At 47.7% G+C, this 19313-nt stretch overlaps 1 protein-coding gene across 1 annotated transcript; it reads left to right on the top strand.

Annotated features, from left to right (window-relative positions):
- The first annotated feature begins 8570 nt into the window (after positions 1–8570).
- On the top strand, positions 8571–18422 carry LOC116995616 (pre-mRNA-splicing factor SLU7-like). The gene is given in 3 exon segments (XM_033058471.1): positions 8571–9710; positions 9713–9778; positions 18387–18422. Coding segments are annotated over 3 exon segments (1242 nt in total).
- Positions 18423–19313: the final 891 nt, after the last annotated feature.

Below are 19313 nucleotides of genomic sequence, written 5' to 3'. Positions count from 1 at the left end.
CTGGGAACACCAGGCCCAGCATTGCCAGCCAGGCCAGGGAGGGATTGTCCCGCTCTGCTCTGGGCTGGGGTGGCCTCACCTCGAGTGTGGGACAGCTTTGGGTGCTACAATAGCAGAACGGTCCAACTCTATTACAGAGCTGTGTCAGGAGAGGCTTAGGTTGGTGTCTTAGGTTGCAATACAGGATGTGATCAAAAGTACATATTCTATCACCATCTGTTGAAACCAGGTGGGACAGTGATCCTTATCTCCGTGGGAGAAATTTTATGTTAATGGGCCATCTGTTAAAAATCAGGTGGGGCATTGTTCTTTATCTCTTCCACAAACCATCCTTCCTCCAGAGAGTTATCTTCTGCTAATGGCCCATTGAGTCCCACTGTGTGACTGATAAAATTACATCATCCCATGGGGGATGCTCCAGCCGGGGGGAAGAGCCAAGCATTTCCTACCTAGATAAAAATCTGAGATTTGGAACATCAAAGCAGCCTTTCTCCACTGGATTCCAGAGGAAAACCGGATTTCTCCACATCACCACTGGACCTCCGGAGGGAAACTGCACCTTCTACAGGAGCACTGCTCCAACTGAATCACATCTGTCACTGCAGGAGGATGCAGCCACCATTTAATGGGACTGCTACCAACACCCTGCCTGACGGGGTGTCAGGTTGTACTCTGACTTTGTCAGGGTTTGGGGTTTGTTCCTTTGTAGTACTATATTTCTATTTTAATTTCCCTAGTAAAGAACTGTTATTCCTAATTCCCATATCTTTGCCTGAGAGCCCCTTGATCTCAAAATTATAATAATTTGGAGGGAGGGGGGTTACATTCTCCATTTCAAAGAGAAGCTCCTGCCTTTCTCAGCAGACACCTATCTTTCAAACCAAGACAGCTGGATTTCAGGAAGAGGTTCTTCCCCCAGAGGGTGGCAGGACACTGAACAGGCTCCTCAGGCAGTGCTTACAGCACAAAGCCAGACAGAGCTCAAGAGGTGTTTGGACAATGCTCTTGGGCACATGATAGTTCTTGGGCTATTCTGTGCAGGGCCAGGAGTTGGACTGGGTGATCCTTGTGGTTCCTTTCCAGTTCAGGACATTCTATGATTCTATGAAACTGCTCCAAGCAAATCTTCAGCAAGTTACAACATAGAATCAGTCCTCCATTTCCATTTATAGCCTAATTCCCTTCATCTTTCTAGAGCTAAGTGGTTACCACTGTGTCTTGCAGGCCCAGATTACAGCAGCTCTTCCAGGCAAGAGAAAGGTGATGTCAGAATAGTGAGAAGACTTTGATTTCTCTGAAGGCTACAATGAGTAAAGAAGGTACAGCACTCCCATTTCCAACCACAGATGGGAAGACGGAACCAATTCCATGCAGATGGGGAGCTGTGTGAACAAGAAGTTCCTGTTCTGCATCAGCCTGCTGATGTGCCTCCTGCCAAGGGGCATCTGCAGGGTGAGCACTGCCAGTTTCCAGCCTGGGTGCTTCCCCCATTCCAGCAGCACTGCTTGTACAAACAGGGAGAAGGCACTGCATCCCACCATCCCTCCTCTGCTCCTTCAGGCCCGGAGAAGCAGGAAATCTACACATTTATCACTCAGAAAGGCACTTTGGTGACAGTGGAAAATATTACGCACAGCCATAAAAATAGTCGTGTCTCCTACCCAACAACAGCATTATTTCAATGTGATGGATGGCTTAAACCAAATAAAGTTACTTTCAGAGGCAAACCTCAACCTCCAGGGCTCTTTATTAGATATGTAAAGTTTCATCCACCAGGGTTCTCAAGCAGCTGTTTAAACATGCAGTCTTAATGAAGTCAGCAATGCTCCTGATGTGTTTCAAGCACTCTTTGCTGGATCCATGCCCATGAAACAATTCTGATGCCCTTAATTGTGGAGGTGTTTAATGGCCCAGGTGCCAGACAGTGGAAGTGGTCACCATTCCTGTCACCCAGAGGGAGATGAAGGCATGTTTTAGGCCAGTTTCAAATAGTACTGCTTTTCCATCAGTTTCAGCAGGGCTACTTCCACTCCAAATATTAAGACCAGCATCACAGAGTTGTGCCTCCTCCCGAAAGCTTAGTTACTGCTGATGTATTATTCACTTATTCAGCCAAGAGAAATTCATAGTGCAGAGTCTATTTTAACCCTAGTTTTGGAAGGGGTCTGCTACAGCTGGCATTATTTATATATGTGAAATTCCAGATGCACATCTGACCAAAGTACCAATGAGTATTTTCAATCTCCAAGGAATGCCTACTAGTGATGTTCCAAAACATCTTCCTCAGACTGCCTATGTAGCCCATTCTTCTTTCTGTTCATTCTTCCATCTCTAACCATTGAAAACATGGGCACCATTATATTTACCCCACCTCATTTGCCATCTCAGCTGGGCAGAGGCTGAGTTGGAGGTGCCAACCAGGCTGGTGGCAGTGCCTATATTGCAGGCTGGTTGTTTAGGCTGGGTCTGCAGATGCAGGAAATCCAGGCAGTGCTGGCTCCTGCAGCCCAGTGACACAGCTGATCACCAGCCAATACTGCTTCAGACAAGCAGGAGCTCTCTTTTGGCTCCTTTAGCCATCATTGGGATCTCCATGGCTCAGAGCAGTTGCTTAATCATGGACATCTGATGCCATCTCAGGCTGATGAGGATGTCCCTGCTCTGACTTTCAGCTCCTGCTGCAGGAGAGTGCCACTCTCCATGCTATAATTCCCCAAGCACTCTGGGATACCCTAGGACGCTCACTGCTTATTCATTTCAGACCTTGTTACTCTAGAAGAGTTGGTTGAATCAAGGACCAGAAGTTTTTGCTCTGTCCTCTCAAGAGAGAAGGACCTAGAGGGACACATTTACAACTGACATTGACACAGTTAAGTGTGGTGTTTGCTTTGAAACCAAAAATCCTGTACCAAGACCCCCATTGCTTATGAGTTATTAGTCAAGCTACAGTTTTAAACTTGTGAATTAAGTAGTGTATTATAAAAAATAAAGTCTAGTGGTCAGACAGGTGAAAGAAGCAGAATATTCAAAGTCAGTTATCAAAACATCCAAAGGAAGCAAATTTTAAAGGTATTGATGAGACTATTTCTCCCGAGACTATTTCTCCCAAACTACCAAGCATCTGAGACATTCAGATATCCAGAAACAGAATAGACTGCAATTTATTTACCTGATCTATGCAGGCTAGCATAACTGGGGTTTTAAGTAATAATTTATTGATAGCCACCTATTTGTGAGCACTATATAATCCCCTGAGATTGTGGCATATCTCTTCAGACACAAGGGGTCAGACAGTTAAGACAATCAGAGAGCAGAGAGGATGCAAACACAACGATTTTTTCATGTGATTTTTGCAAAGCAATATAGAAAACACCAAAATAACAAGATCATCGCTTTTGTGCAACCATACAGTCACTATTCCTGAGTTTAGGATTGATCTCTGCAACGACTTTTTGATTTCCTATAGCTCAGTTTCTCCAGTGCAAAATGGCCACTCTGCTGCCACAAACAAGAAATGCTGCGTGAATTAAGCTGCTGATGTGTTGTCTCTGTGTTTACAACTGGTGAGGGTTGTTGGCACGGCAGACTTGTGTGGGTCAGGCAGGCATTCTGTTCTCCACAGTGCTGGAATGCTGGTGTGCAGAGGTGGCAGCGTGGGCTGGCAGTTGTGGTGCTGTTGACTCTGATCTGTCCATGCTGGCGTCGTTTGTACACAGCTCTGAAGAGCCCTCGTCAGGCAGGCTCGTTACCATCTGGGCAGAGTAATTTCCTGAGCAGAGCCAGCCTGGGTGAACAGACTGCAGGAGGAGATGTTGGGGAGCAGTGCCTGGGAAAGGGACCTGGGGGTCTTGGTTGATGGCCAGCTGGACATGAGCCAGCAGTGCCCTGGAGCCAGGAGGGACATCCCTGTGCTGGGGCACCAGGCCCAGCATGGCCGGCCAGGCCAGGGAGGGATTGTCCCACTCTGCGCTGGGCTGGGGCGGCCTCACCTCCAGTCCTGGGGGCAGTTTTGGGTCCCACAACATAAGAAAGACCTAAGGATGTTAGAGAGTGTCCAAGGGAGGGCTACCAGGGTGGGGAAGGGCCTGGAGGGGAGGCCACATGAGAAGCAAATGATGTCACTTGTTCAGCTGGAGAAGAGCAGACTGAGGTCACAGCTCACAGCAGTTCTGCAGCTTCCTCAGGAGGAGAAGAGGGGCAGGCTCTGATCTCTGCTCTGTGTGACCAGGGAAGGGCTGGAGCTGGGTCAGGGGAGGGTCAGGCTGGATATCAGGGAAAGGTTCTTCCCCCAGAGGGTGCTGGGCACTGCCCAGACTGCCCAGGGAACGGTCACAGCCCCAAGGCTGCCAGAGCTCCAGGAGTGTTTGGAGAACTCTCTCAGGGATGCACAGGGTGGGATTGTTGGGGTGTCTGTGCAGGGACAGGAGTTGGGATGGATGAGCCTTGTGGGTCCCTACCAACTCAGGATATTCTGTGTTTCTGTGGCTATGCCAACTGCAGGGAACACTAATCAGAATAAGCTGATTTTATGACAATGAAACACAAAGGGGTGGGTTACAAAGTGCAGGACAAGGAGGCTGATCCTATATCTTGAAAAGCTAATGATGATATGCAAGGAGATAGCCAGACATCTCACTGCCTGATCAAGGTGAAGAAAGGTAGGAAGGTGGGCACCTTCTTACTTGAAACTAAAGCCCAGGCAAATCTGATCTCTGCTTAGGTCCGATTAGTCTGATTACAAGCATGAATCTCAGGTTGGGTTCATCAAAGTTCCAGGACAGGAGTTGAGTATTGAGTGAAATGAGCGCTCAGATTTCTAGTAGGTTGTCTTGGTTTGAAAGACAGGTGTCTGATAAGGAAGGCAAGAGCCTCTCTTGAAATGGAAAAATGTAAACCCTGTCCCTCCAAATTATTACAAATTTGAAATTAAGGAGCTCTTAGGAAAAGATATGAGAATAGGAATAACAGTTCTATACTAGGAAAAATTGAAAAATAAAAATACAGTAATACAAAACAGCAAGACACTGACAGAGTCAGGATACAACCTGACACCCCATCAGTCAGTTGGTAGCAGTCCCATTAAATGGTGGCTGCATCCTCCTGCAGTGACAGATGTGGTTCAGTTGGAGCAGTGCTCCTGTAGAAGGGTGCAATTTCACTGCAAAGGTCCAGTGATGATGTGGAAAGGTCTGGTTTTCCTCTGGAATCCAGTGGAAAAAGGTTGCTTTGATGTTCCAAATCTCAGATTTTTATCTAGGTAGGAAATGTTTGGCTCCTGCCCCTGGCTGGAGCAACTCCCCATGGGATGCAGTAATTTTATCAGTCCCACAGTGGGACTCAATGGCCATTAGCAGAAAATGACTCTCTGGAGGAAGGATGGGTTGTGAAAAGATAAAGAACAATGCCCTGCCTGGTTTCAATGGATGGCCCATTAGCAGATGATATCTGCCATTGAGATAAGGATCACTGCCCCACCTGGTTTTAACAGATGGTGATAAAATACATACTTTTGGTCACATCCTGTATTGCAACCTGAGACACAGATCCAAGTTATATTTAGACTCAAGCTCAGCTCTCAGGCTGAGAAAAGAAGGTGATGAACCTAAGTGGTTTTGACTAGAAACCACTGCAAACTAAGATTCAGAGAACTGCTGTTTTATATTGTCTGGTTATATGAAGACTAAAATGGTCTCAAAGCAAAATAAAAAAAAAACAAATTAAAACCAAACAAAAATAAAAAGAAACCCCACCAACTTCTAATAGTACTGCTTAAAAGGGGAATCCTGCACAATTTTCTTCTGCCTGTTATAGAAAATAACCAAATCAAGTCGAATTAAATAGCAAAACAGCAATTTTTATTTTTGCGACCGAAAATACGGTCCTGGGAAGCCACAAGCGAAAACACGACAGCGCCGAGCCCGGGGTCGGCGCTGGGTGGACACACACGCTGATCTGATCTCTACCGCATCAGATCCCCCTGTGTTCACACCCTGCCATCGCAGAGAGTCCAGCTTTATACAGTTTTTCCTGGCCTGAGGCGAGAATTTCCTTTGTTTCTGCTGCAGATTCTCATATTTAGATTAAATCTTTTTTTCTGGTGCTGCCCTGGACAAAGGTCTTTCCTGCATGTTGATGAAGGCTGTTTCTGTTCTGCATTGATGTGTAATTTTCCTTGGGAGTGCTTACGGGAACCAGCGGAGGTGATCAGCTGTCTGATATGTGGTACTTAACAGGTCCTCTTCCAGTCCGTTGTGGAGATCGCCGAGCTAGGTCTGTTGATATGCTAATTACGGCCGTTGTCTATGGCCCCGGGTGCTTGGTGTTTTAAGGTTCTTTTTACTTTATTTTATTTCATACAATCCTTTTATATAAACACGAATTATAACATATATCACATGCCTCTCCTCAGATTTTGGATTCTTGTTCAAGCTGGAAACTGGAGGGGAATTCTGATTTGGTTTGTTGTTTGGGCATTGTTATGTTGGGATTTTTTTGGCTTGTGTCTGCTTTCCAGATCGGGAAATTACATCAACATTTGCACTTTTTACTCTGGTTTTAACTCATGCTCAGGCTCATCTTCAAGATAAGGACTTGGGACCCCTAGATGTATTTTTTTTTCTTTACTGGAGTTGATTTTACTTTTTATTTTCTCTGATTGAAAATGGAAGAACAGAACAGCTGTCATTTTATCAAACTCTTCTGAATCACATGTACTTAGGCAGATAAGGGCTCAGAAAGGACCATCTAGGTCTGGTTCTATCAGGATTAAAGCCTCCAGAAGGGCAAACATAGAAGGTAGCATGACAGGGGTGCTCATGCTGTGTCTTACCTTTTTTATAGGTGTGTGTCAGGTCTAATGTTGATATCTGTGTCTAAGAAATGAAATAATAAATTGAGTCAAGAGTGTCCCCCTAGAGAGATCAGCATGACTCCCATCTCTTCTCTGTGTCCTGCTGCATGACATGGTGTTATCAGCAGAACAGGATGTTTATGTGTGTCCAGGTACTGTTGCTCCCTTTTCCTCTTTCGCCTGAGGTCAGTCTCTACAGCCAACCTCACCAGGACTTCAAGGGCTTTAAAACATCCCTACAGACTCTGTAGGACTGTACTTGGTGTGAACAATACAGAATGTTTCTGCTGTGGACCTCATCTGGACCTCCACAAAGTCAGTGCTCAGTCTGCTCTTGCTCTGCTTCTCATCTTGTGTAGTTTAGAAACACTTTCCTGTTTTCCCAGAGCTCCCAGGCACCTTCCTGCTCCCTTCCCATCTGCTTGGTGGGCCTGCTGTTGTGCCAGCACTGTGTGCTCTGTGCCTGCAAGCCAGTTTCTGTGCACACCAGACCAAGAAGGCTCTCCAGGGCCAAACTGAATGGACAGAACCTCTCATCCACCCCATTCCCACCCACTCTGCAGATTTGGGGTGGTGCTTCCCACCAGCAGAAGGCAAACTGTGGCACAGGAGAACACCTGAACCACAGAATCATTCAGGTTGCAAAAGACCTCTGAGATAATCAACTCCAACCTGTGACCAAACACCAGACCATGGCACCCAGTGCCATGTCCAGACTTTCCTTAAACACTTCTGGGGATGGGGACACCACCACTAACCTGGATAGCCCCTTCCAATATTTAATCACCCTTCCAGCCATTCTGCCCCAGACTGGAGCACTGCAGGAATCTGTTGGAGCCAAAGTGTAGGACCCAGAACTTAGCCTGGTTGAACCTCAAGTCCCCCATCCCTAATGACCATAGCAATCTAATTGTCTCCTATCTTTGAGGCCTTTGCCTCCTGGAAACAGTGGATAAAGAAGATCCCTTGCTAAAGCAATGCTTCTGGCCATACAGGAAACTGTCTGGGTGTCCATTATCTGTGAGGACAGCCAGCCCTGGTCTGGAAGGTAGCCTGCAAAGGGCTGTGTGCTCTGGGAACAGAGTCCACCCACTGAGACAATTCCCAGCCAGACAGCCTTGTGTTATCCTCACCTGGCATCCCTTTGCCATGCAAGCTGGAGGCTTTTCTTCCCTGCCCCCAAATCTAGGGCTGTCTTAGGTTGCAGTGTAAGATGTAACCAAAAATTCTATCACCATCTTCACAAACTGTTAAAGCAGGTGGGGCAATGTTCCTTATCTCCTTCCTGACTCCTCCCTGATAACAGTCTCCACAGAATATGTTCCGCTAATGGGCCATCAAGCCTCACTGCATGACTGATAAAATTTCATCATCCCATTGTGAGAAGCTCCGCCCAGGGGGAGGAGCCAAGCTTTCCTGCCTGGATATAACCTGAGGCGTGGAACACAGTGGGCAGCCTTATCCACTGCATTCCCAGAGGACAAGAGCTCCATAACCACCACTGGACCTTCAGAGGAAGACCAGACCCTTCTACAGGATCACCACTTCAACAGAACCACAGCCGTCACTTCAAGAGGACTGCAGCCACCATTTAATCAGACTGCTGCCAAACAGGGTGACAGTTCTGACTTGGGATCTCCCACTGCTTTGTTTTCAAACCAGCACATATTTTGGCACCCAGTGTAGGGCAGTGCTGCAGCCCAGCCAGGAAAAAGCCAAAATGAGCCGAGGTGTGCTAGCGAAGTCCTCTCTTGCAGAAGGGGCAAATGTTGTGAGTCTGGAGGACCCAAAGAAGACGATGAGGGAAAACTGGAGGAAAAAGAAAGAGTTGGAAGAACAGAGAAAACTAGGAAATGCACCCGCTGAAGTAGATGAAGAAGGAAAAGATATCAACCCTCATATTCCTCAGTACATCTCCTCAGTGCCATGGTACATAGATCCTTCTAAAAGACCCACACTAAAGCATCAGAGACCTCAGCCAGAGAAGCAGAAACAGTATAGCTCCTCTGGAGACTGGTACAAGAGAGGACTGCAGGAGCACAGCGTGGCCACGAGGTACCGCAAAGGAGCCTGTGAGAACTGTGGAGCACTGACACACAAAAGGAAAAACTGCATGGAGAGACCCAGGAAAGTTGGAGCAAAGTACACAGGCATGGATATTGCCCCAGATGAACAGGTGCAGCCTCAGCTGATGTTCGATTACGATGGGAAGCGAGACCGGTGGAATGGCTATAACCCAGAGGAGCACGTGAAAACTGTCAAGGAATATTCCAAGGTTGATTTGGCCAAACGTACACTGAAATCTCAGAAGCTTCAGGAGGAGCTGGCATCAGGGAATCTGGAGCAAGTTAACTCCCCAAGACACCAGTGGGGAGAAAAGGAATCAAATTCACAGACAGAAAGAGATAGTAACAGTGAAGATGAAGACAAAAATGCAGAGGACATTGATATGCCTGGGCAGAACTTTGACTCTAAAAGACGCATCACAGTCCGAAATTTACGTATTCGGGAAGATATTGCAAAGTACTTGAGGAATCTAGATCCAAACTCTGCTTATTATGATCCCAAAACAAGAGCAATGAGGGAGAACCCTTATGCCAACACAGGCAAGGATCTAGATGAAGTTAGTTATGCAGGTGACAACTTCATTCGCTACACAGGCGATACCATTTCAATGGCACATACTCAGTTGTTTGCCTGGGAGGCTTGTGACAAAGGCTGTGATGTTCATCTTCAAGCAGACCCTACAAAATTAGAGCTCCTTTATAAATCATTCAAAGTGAAAAAAGAACATTTCAAGGCACAGCAGAAAGAAAGCATCCTAGAGAAGTATGGAGGACAAGAATATTTAGATGCTCCTCCCCAGCTGAACTGATTTTAGTTCAAACAGAAGATTATGTGGAGACAGGGCACCCCTGCGAGAATAGAGTTGGACAATGGGACTTGTGGATGATGCAATTCCTCCAAAGCCATCTTCCCCTGGCCCCTGGAACTTGCTATAATAGATAAGGTAACCTATATACCAAGGTTGAGCCAAATTCCTTAAGGATTTGGTCACTCTCTTAACACTTTGGAAGGTAATTGGTTAGAAATTAGTCTGTGTAATTGGTCAGTTTACCTTTAGAACTTCTCACTTAGATTGGATGCTGTTCTTTGTATAAACTTTTATTGGTTGTAGTTTGAATCCTCCCTGAACCTATAAATATGTCTGCCCTTTGTTCTGAGATAATCCCTGCTTGACCACCCTTTGCATGAAATAAAGACTCTTGTGGAAATCGTCAAGTAAGGCCTCCGGTCTTTCTCTGCTGGCTAAATGTGAGCTTTTCTGAGAGACTGCTACATGTTAGCACTCTCTGGTCCTGGTAAATACCACCAGGGACCAAAAGAGAAAAGCCACAGGGGCTCATTTCAAGAATAATCTTATAAACACCTGGTCCAGGGAACATGGCATTGAATGGATATATCATCCTCCCTATCATGCCCCAGCTGCCAGGAAAGTTGAATGATGCAATAAACTACTTAAGACCACCTTAAAGGCCCTTGGCAGGGGGACCTTCAAAAATTGGGAAGTGAATTTAGCAAAGGCCACCTGGATGGTCAACACTGGAGGGTCCATCAGTCGAGTTGGTCCTGCCCAGTCCGGGGGTATATCTTCTGTGAATGGGCCATCAAGCCTCACTGCATCACTGATAAAATTTCATCATCCCATTGTGAGATGCTCCACCCAGGGGGAGGAGCCAAGCATTCCTGCCTGGATATAACCTGAGGCTTGAAACACCTTGGGCAGCCTTATCCACTGCATTCCCAGAGGACAGGAGCTCCATAAGCACCACTGGACCTTCAGAGGAAGACCAGACTCCTCTACAGGATCACCACTTCAACAGAACCACAGCCATCACTTCAAGAGGACTGCAGCCACCATTTAATCAGACTGCTACCAAACAGGGTGCCAGTTCTGACTTGGGATCTCCCACTGCTTTGTTTGCAAACTAGCACAAGGACTGGCTATAATTTGTGCAATGCTGCTCCAATTTCTTTTCCTAATTCCTGTTTTCCCCATGGGTTGCTCCCTGTAAATAGGCTTCCTTCCGCAATGATAGCACAAGGTGTAAATTCCTCACCTTCTTTATGAGCCCCTCCTGCCTTTCCATATGTTTTTATGCTGTTCTGGTCTTTCTGTACTTACCTAGGTAACACCTTTTCAGAACCCATCCCCCTTCAACTCTAAATTGCTTTCCCTTTCCTTTTGCCTCCCTTTTTGCATTTAATTTTTTGTCTCTTCTAATTAAGCTCCTTGCAATACTGAAATGCTAATAAAATCAGAGGGAGAAGGGATTTGATTTGTTTCTTTTTTTTTTTTTTTTTTTTTTTTTGGAGCCAGAGCTTGCTTGAAAGCTGATAACCTTGCTAAAGCAGATTTAAGAGATGCTAGGTGCAGCCTTGCTCTGTGTGCAAACCTTGACTCAGCACATATGCAAACAGGCTCCAAAAATAGCTTGCACTTTCCCAATTCACGTGTGATGCATGTGCCATAATTCTGCACTGTGCTTTCCAAAAATAGCACTCACACACCATTGGCTGGTATAAATCCATGGACATTTAGCTTTTTCAACCCAGGCATCAAAGCACGCGGCTGCACAGCTTTTTCATAGAGGGATTTTTCTCCTGGGTGCCTCCCCCTCTATTCACAAAAATAAAGAGAATTATCCCCTCCCTGTGCAATTGCTTAAGATCCCCGTGGCAACTGCAGAAAGCCCTCATGAGGAGAAGTGACATTAGGTGTTGGCTTAGAGGTATTTTTAGCTTCTTGCCGTGCTTAGCAGCTGGGAGCAGAGGTAACCCATCACCTTGAAACCAGCCAATTCCCCTGGAACAGCAGCAAGGGCTCTGCAGAGCAGCAACCCAGAAACCACTGCCTGACAAGCAGGGCTTGTCTGCACAGGGATCTGAGCAAGGAGCTTGGTTACAGACTGAATGAAGGGTGCTCGCCTGTATTTCAGGGATAGAGACTGAATGAAGGGTGCTCGCCTGTATTTCAGGGATAGAGACTGAATGAAGAGCTCCTCTCCTGTATTTCAGGGATAGAGACTGAATGAAGGGCTTCACTACTGTATTTCAGGGATAGAGACTGAATGAAAGGCTCCTCTCCTGTATTTCAGGGATAGAGACTGAATGAAGAGCTCCTCTCCTGTATTTCAGGGATAGAGACTGAATGAAGGGCTTCACTACTGTATTTCAGGGATAGAGACTGAATGAAAGGCTCCTCTCCTGTATTTCAGGGATAGAGACTGAATGAAAGGCTCCTCTCCTGTATTTCAGGGATAGAGACTGAATGAAAGGCTTCTCTCCTGTATTTCAGGGATGGAGACTGAATGAAAGGCTTCACTACTGTATTTCAGGGATAGAGACTGAATGAAAGGCTTCTCTCCTGTATTTCAGGGGAGCGGGTGAGTTTCTGGGATAGCACTGAAAAGGCAGAGCACTGATCTGATCACTGTGATCAAGGTCAGGGTAGATGGGGCTCTGAGAGACCTGGGCTAGCGGGAGGTGTCCCTGCCCATGGAGAGGGGTGGAACATGATGAACTTCAATGCCTTCCCTGCCCAGTCCATTCTATGATTTTGTCATGACCATTTCTTTGGAATAAAGCAGTCAGGGAGTTGGGGAGCCATGTTTGCATGGTCCAGCACAGCTCCAGAGCACTACAGATCCAGGGTTTCCTCACATATTTCCACCCACACTTCAGATCTTGGTTCCACACCCACTGGGGTACAGGAACAGGAACAGGACACAGTAAGTCTACACCCCTTGAAGGGACACTGCAAATTCCTTTGAGGACTTCTGTTGCTAAAGCAAATATGGTGCAGCCACAGAGCAAAAGCACATAAAGTGTCCTTCCAAACACAGCCCAGAATGTACAAGAATAAGTCTATCCCACCAGACCTAATGTCAGAGCAGGTGCTGCTCTTCCTGCAGCTGTGGTGGGCAGCTCCTCTGTGTGCTATCTAGTGCAGCAGAAACGTGAGAAACATCCATACCTTGTTTCCAGTGGCCTTGCTGGATGATCCAATACTTCTTTAATCCTGTATCAGTGGTCATTAGTTGGAGGAGAGGAGAGGAGAGGAGAGGAGAGGAGAGGAGAGGAGAGGAGAGGAGAGGAGAGGAGAGGAGAGGAGAGGAGAGGAGAGGAGAGGAGAGGAGAGGAGAGGAGAGGAGAGGAGAGGAGAGGAGAGGAGAGGAGAGGAGAGGAGAGGAGAGGAGAGGAGAGGAGAGGAGAGGAGAGGAGAGGAGAGGAGAGGAGAGGAGAGGAGAGGAGAGGAGAGGAGAGGAGAGGAGAGGAGAGGAGAGGAGAGGAGAGGAGAGGAGAGGAGAGGAGAGGAGAGGAGAGGAGAGGAGAGGAGAGGAGAGGAGAGGAGAGGAGAGGAGAGGAGAGGAGAGGAGAGGAGAGGAGAGGAGAGGAGAGGAGAGGAGAGGAGAGGAGAGGAGAGGAGAGGAGAGGAGAGGAGAGGAGAGGAGAGGAGAGGAGAGGAGAGGAGAGGAGAGGAGAGGAGAGGAGAGGAGAGGAGAGGAGAGGAGAGGAGAGGAGAGGAGAGGAGAGGAGAGGAGAGGAGAGGAGAGGAGAGGAGAGGAGAGGAGAGGAGAGGAGAGGAGAGGAGAGGAGAGGAGAGGAGAGGAGAGGAGAGGAGAGGAGAGGAGAGGAGAGGAGAGGAGAGGAGAGGAGAGGAGAGGAGAGGAGAGGAGAGGAGAGGAGAGGAGAGGAGAGGAGAGGAGAGGAGAGGAGAGGAGAGGAGAGGAGAGGAGAGGAGAGGAGAGGAGAGGAGAGGAGAGGAGAGGAGAGGAGAGGAGAGGAGAGGAGAGGAGAGGAGAGGAGAGGAGAGGAGAGGAGAGGAGAGGAGAGGAGAGGAGAGGAGAGGAGAGGAGAGGAGAGGAGAGGAGAGGAGAGGAGAGGAGAGGAGAGGAGAGGAGAGGAGAGGAGAGGAGAGGATGTAATACATGAGTCTTATTACTTAGCAGATAAGGTCTTCAAGTGCCTGTAGGGGTAAGAACAGATCTGAAGCCAAGGACAGCATACCTTCTTGGGGCTGTGCTGTGCAGGGCTTGGTGATCCTTGCGGGTCTTGTCCAGCTCAGGAGGTTCTACAATTTTATATTCTGTGATCTATCAGGCTGATAACACTGATATGTTCTCCAAGCATGAGGAAAGGAATTTAACTTGCAGAAAATCCAGGGACTGAGAGACAGCCTGGGCCAAACTCATTTGGGATCAATATTGCAGAGTGCCAAGTACTTACTGACAGCACACCACACCTCCTTTCCCTTATCTAAATAGCCTGCTACTATCACTACCTCACCTATCAAGTCCTGCTTTATACTTATTGAACTCCAGCAGCTTTGCTCCTAAATATACCAGCACACAAATATGCTGGCATGACTCAGAGGTGGTAACATCAGCGGGGATTTTTTTTGAATAGCAGGAATGTTTAAAGATAAGAATTAATGCAGCTACTCTAGGAGCAGAGAGATAAGTCAAGGAACTGGCAGCTCAAATCCCATTACCTGTGGGTACCTTTGCAAGCAGTCACAGCCTCTGACCAAGGGCTTTTCATATCTGCTTCAGCTCATGGTGGAGATGCTTAAACCTTACAAACAGGCAAAGGGGAAACTTCTTGAGGGTTTGCAGCTTTCTTTGAGGGTTCAGCCATCTTCACTGCAACACCAGCGTCTAACACCACATTATTCCCTAGGAAAATAGAGGGAATTTTTGCCAGAAAGAGCCTGGGGATGCTGCTGGGTGAGAGCTGACCCTGCCCTGGTTGTGTGTGCTGGGATCCAGAAACCCTCTGTGCTGGGCTGAGCCCCCAGAGCAGGCAGCAGGAGAGGGGAGGGGGGGATTCTGCCTCTCTTCCCTGCTCAGGTGAGATCCCCCTGCCCTGCAGAGTTCCTCCAGCCCTGGGATCCCAGCACAGCAAGGACAGGGAGCTGCTGGAGCCAGAGCAGGGACACCAAGGGATCAGAGGGATGGAGCAGCTCTGCTGGGAGCAAAGGCTGAGGGAATTGGGATTGTGCAGCCTGGAGAGGAGAAGGCTTTGGGGTGACCTCATTGTGGCCTTGCAGTGCCTGAAGGGAGCCACAGGAAAGATGGAGAGAGACTCTTGACAAGAGCCTGGAGTGACAGGACAAGGGGCAATGGCTTCACACTGACAGAGGGCAGGGTTAGATTGGATATTGGGGAGGAATTGTTCCCTGTGAGGGTGGGGAGGCCCTGGCACAGGGTGCCCAGAGAAGCTGTGGCTGTCCCATCCCTGGAAGTGTCCAAGGCCAGGTTGGATGGGGCTCTGGTCTAATGGAAGGGGTCCCTGCCCAAGGCAGGGGATCCAGTAATGGATGATCTTTGGGGTCCCTTCCAACCCAGCCATTCTATGATTTTATGATTCCTATGTCCCAGCCTTCAAAACCCATCAGGTTTTCAGATTCCTACAAGCCATTCCTTTGGGACAGCAGTGCTCCAAACTGCTGATACCCAGTGGAAGTGCAGCAGTGACTTGGGGCAGCTGACTGGGCAGGGGTCCCAAAGGGAGTCTGAAAGGATGTCCCTGGGATGGAGGCTCTGCTCCATTCCCCCATGACCTGAGTGGGTTCAGCTCTTGCTGGAACAGCCCTGCTGCTCAGCAGTGCAGACAGAGCCCACAGCCCTGCTGAGCTGGCACAGACTGTGGGCTAGAGCAGTCAGAGGAGTTGGTGTGTGGCTGACAGACTGGCAGCTCTGTTCCTGGGTCACCGCGGGGCTCCTGGATGTCACCGTGCAGATGTGGGTGGGGATGTGAGCGTGCTCCCAGCTGCCATTCCCTCCGAGGAAAGGCAGCCTCGTTTATCTGGAGCTCTGAATAAATTCCCTGCTAACCTCCCAGCCATCTGCTGTGGCAGTTGTACCTTCAGAGGCAGCCAACCAGCTCAGCTGCCAGCAGCATGAAGCAGAGCTGGTGCCTTCTCAGAGCATGGGGGCTGCTGCCAGCAGAGCTTGAAGTCAGGCAGTTTTCCTGGGGGCTTCCAAATGGTTGTTCTTTGTCCAGTGGCATGAAATGTAAGAAGAGCGTGAGACACCTACGATGAAATGAAAACCTAGGCAAAACCCCCCTGGTTTGGTTACAAATGTGAGTCTCAGGTTAGGTTCACAAAAGTTCAAAGGTCTCTCCTGGTGAACTAGAGATGGGCCTTTTGAGAACCAGAACTGGTTGCTGGGAAATTTAGAGCCCTGAGCGACCCTTTGAGTTCAAGATATGAATGAGGAGGCAACAAACAAAGGGACAGGTTTGTGCAAGAGGCAGTGACTCTGGGAGGGCTGAGTGCCCAGTCAGCAGCCCCAGGTCACTGCTGCACTTCCCCTGCAAACTGGGAATCAGCAGGTTGGAGCACTGCTGTCCCAAAGGAGTGACTGGTAGGAAGAATCTGAAAATCTGATGGGAGCTGAAGGGCTGGGACAGGAGGGATATGAATAATTAAATCACAGAATAGCTGGGTTGGAAGGGACCTAAAAGATCATCCATTTCTGAATCCCCTGCCATGGGCAGGGACACCTTCCACTATCCCAGGCAGCTCAGAGCCCCATCCAGCCTGGCCGTGGACTCCTTGCTGCAGGATGCTGTGGATGGTAGCTGTTTACAAGGGTTCAGCTGGTCAAACTCATGTAAGCAAAATCCTTTAAAGGTTTATATTTGAAAAATTCCACCAACTTGTGAAGCTTCTGGCCATTTCCTGGGTTGAGAGAATGAACTCAGAGCAGGAACAGCACAAAGAGTCATTCCTGTGCACTGCATTATTTCTTTGATCAGCACTCAGGGTTCAAAGGTGCAAAGGTACAGTAATTTCACGATTATAAGCCTCACTGAGTATAAGCCGCACTTCCAGGTGCCAACAACTTTTCATTCTTTGTCCATACATAAGCCGCACCTGATTATAAGCCGCACGTTACAATACAGAGTGTGATAAAAGGTATCTATTCTATCACCATCTGTTGAGGGTGGGGGCAGTGATCCTTATCTCAACGGCAGATATTCTGTTAATGGGCCATCCATTGAAACCAGGCAGGGCATTGTTCTTTATCTTTTCACAACCCATCCTTCCTCCAGCCAGTGATTTTCTGCTAATGGCCATTGAGTCCCACTGTGTGACTGATAAAATTACTGCATCCCATTGGAAGTTGCTCCGGCCAGGGGGAAGAGCCCAACATTTCTTACCAAGATAAAAACAGAGGTTTGGGGACACTAAGGGAGCCCCTTTCTCCACTGGACTCCAGAGGAAAACCGGATTTCTCCACATCACCACTGGACCTCCAGAGGGAAACTGCACCTTGTACAGGAGCACTGCTCCAACTGAGCCACATCTGTCACTGCAGGAGGATGCAGCCACCATTGAATGGGACTGTTGCCAACACCCTGCCTGACGGGGTGTCAGGTTGTACTCTGACTTTGTCAGGGTTTGGAGTTTGTTTCTTTGTAGTACTGTATTTCTATTTTAATTTCCCTAGTAAAGAACTGTTATTCCTAATTCCCATATCTTTGCCTGAAAGCCCCTTGATTTCAAAATTATAATAATTTGGAGGGAGGGGGTTTACATTCTCCATTTCAAAGAGAGACTCCTGCCTTTCTCAGCAGACACCTGTCCTCCAAACTAAAACAGCAACTTTTTGTTCTTTGTCTGTATATAAGCTGCACCTGATTATAAGCTGCACTTTGGGTTCGGACCAAAATTTTAGTCAAAATGGTGCGGCTTATAATCATGAAATTACTGTATTTACAATCTCAAGTTTTACTGAAAGAAGGGAGTTGAAGTTTCTATGCCTTTGTGATTCTGCAGAAGGGTGGCTCACCACCTCCCACGGAGACTTTTGCTCAGTCTTCCCATGACATTCACACAAGTGGCTGATGGAGGAGGTGCTCCACATGTGTCCGTGGTCTGTAAAATCAATGTTCAAAGGCACAGCTGAGCTAGTACAGCCCAAGGAACAAATCCATGTGGTTGAAGGGCAGGAATTGTCCTCCTGGGCAGTGTTATCTACAGCAGGAAGTATAGAAGACACATTGGCTTAAGCATCCATGAAAAGATGAAATTCAGATATCATCCCTCACAAATACTACATTGTACTGATGTGTGATCATCCTCTGAGGGTGCTGAGGCCCTGGCACAGGGTGCCCAGAGAAGCTGTGGCTGCCACATCCCTGGCAGTGTCCAAGGCCAGGTTGGATGGGGCTCTGAGCAACCTGGGATAGTGGAAGGTGTCCCTGCCCATGGCAGGGGGTGGAGAACATGATTCTTGATGTCCCTTCCAAGCCAGGCCATTCTGTGATTTCTATGGAGCCACCAGAGCTCAGGGATAAATCTTGCTTCCCTTGCAGACAAATGTTCCCCCACATCAACTACTTTGACTGACATGAGTGGAGCAGTGCCAGCTTACACCAGCAGTACATCTGCTCCCACATCTTTACATAACTGTTCCTGCATTTCCCCCCCCCCCCCCCCTTTTTTTTCCCCTCCCCACAGGTAAAAAGAAACTGTGATTGTGCTGGATTCACTTGAGAAATTCCACCAAAATTGATTATACCATGATGATTATTACCAATATTTGCTGCTGTTCATATTTTAAGCCCTTTAAACTCTCCCCCAGGTTTCTTTCAGAGCTGGGCTGTTATATTCATTCCCAATATAAAAGGCAAGGGAAAAAAAGCTTTATAGAAACATTAAACATGCTGCAAGACTTGGGCCAAACCTGATTTACAGTCACTCTAGATGATCTAATAATGTACAGATCAGGTTCATGCAGCAGTGAGCAATTTGACGGTCAGACCAACAGTGTTTCAGAAAAGGGGAAAGCCACGAGGCAAGCAAAAGGATGCTCTGTGAAAATCAAACATTTCACAATGGGGCTCTGCTTGCAAAACTATTTTTCACCCTCAACATTAATGTTTATCTGTTCCAAAGCATCACCCACGGTAAATGCCGGGCACGTTTACTATAGGCACTGTGTTGACATCACCCTAGAGAAAATAACAATGGTTTGGCAGCCTGCAAAGTCTTTTTAAAAATAGACTGTGAAGCCCCTGAGAAAACGACAGGCTCTAAAAATAGGACTAGAGCTGAGGAAGGCCAAAAAAAAAAAAAGGAGAAAAAAAAACTTTCCTGATGCTAAAGCTCAGGGTCAGCTGCAAAATGTGGGGTTCCTTCAAGGACACACAGTGAATGCATTGCAGTGCTCTGCAATGAATGAAAGCTCCCTCTCTCAGTTTTTCCTGTGCTGCACCAGTCTCTCAATGAAGGGGGAAGAGGGAAAAGGCAGAATTTTAGCAAATTCAAGTGAGTACAATCTAGGGTTTTCCCTTCTTCCTACCCCTGACCAGCTCTTGATAAAAGCATCTCTCAGAAGTGATGTGGATTTACCTTTGCTTCTCCCTCCACACACCAGCCCCCTGT

The sequence above is a fragment of the Catharus ustulatus genome, chromosome 4, assembly GCF_009819885.2.
Source record: "Catharus ustulatus isolate bCatUst1 chromosome 4, bCatUst1.pri.v2, whole genome shotgun sequence".
NCBI lineage: Eukaryota > Metazoa > Chordata > Aves > Passeriformes > Turdidae > Catharus > Catharus ustulatus.
This window is presented reverse-complemented; position numbering and strand designations above follow the sequence as displayed.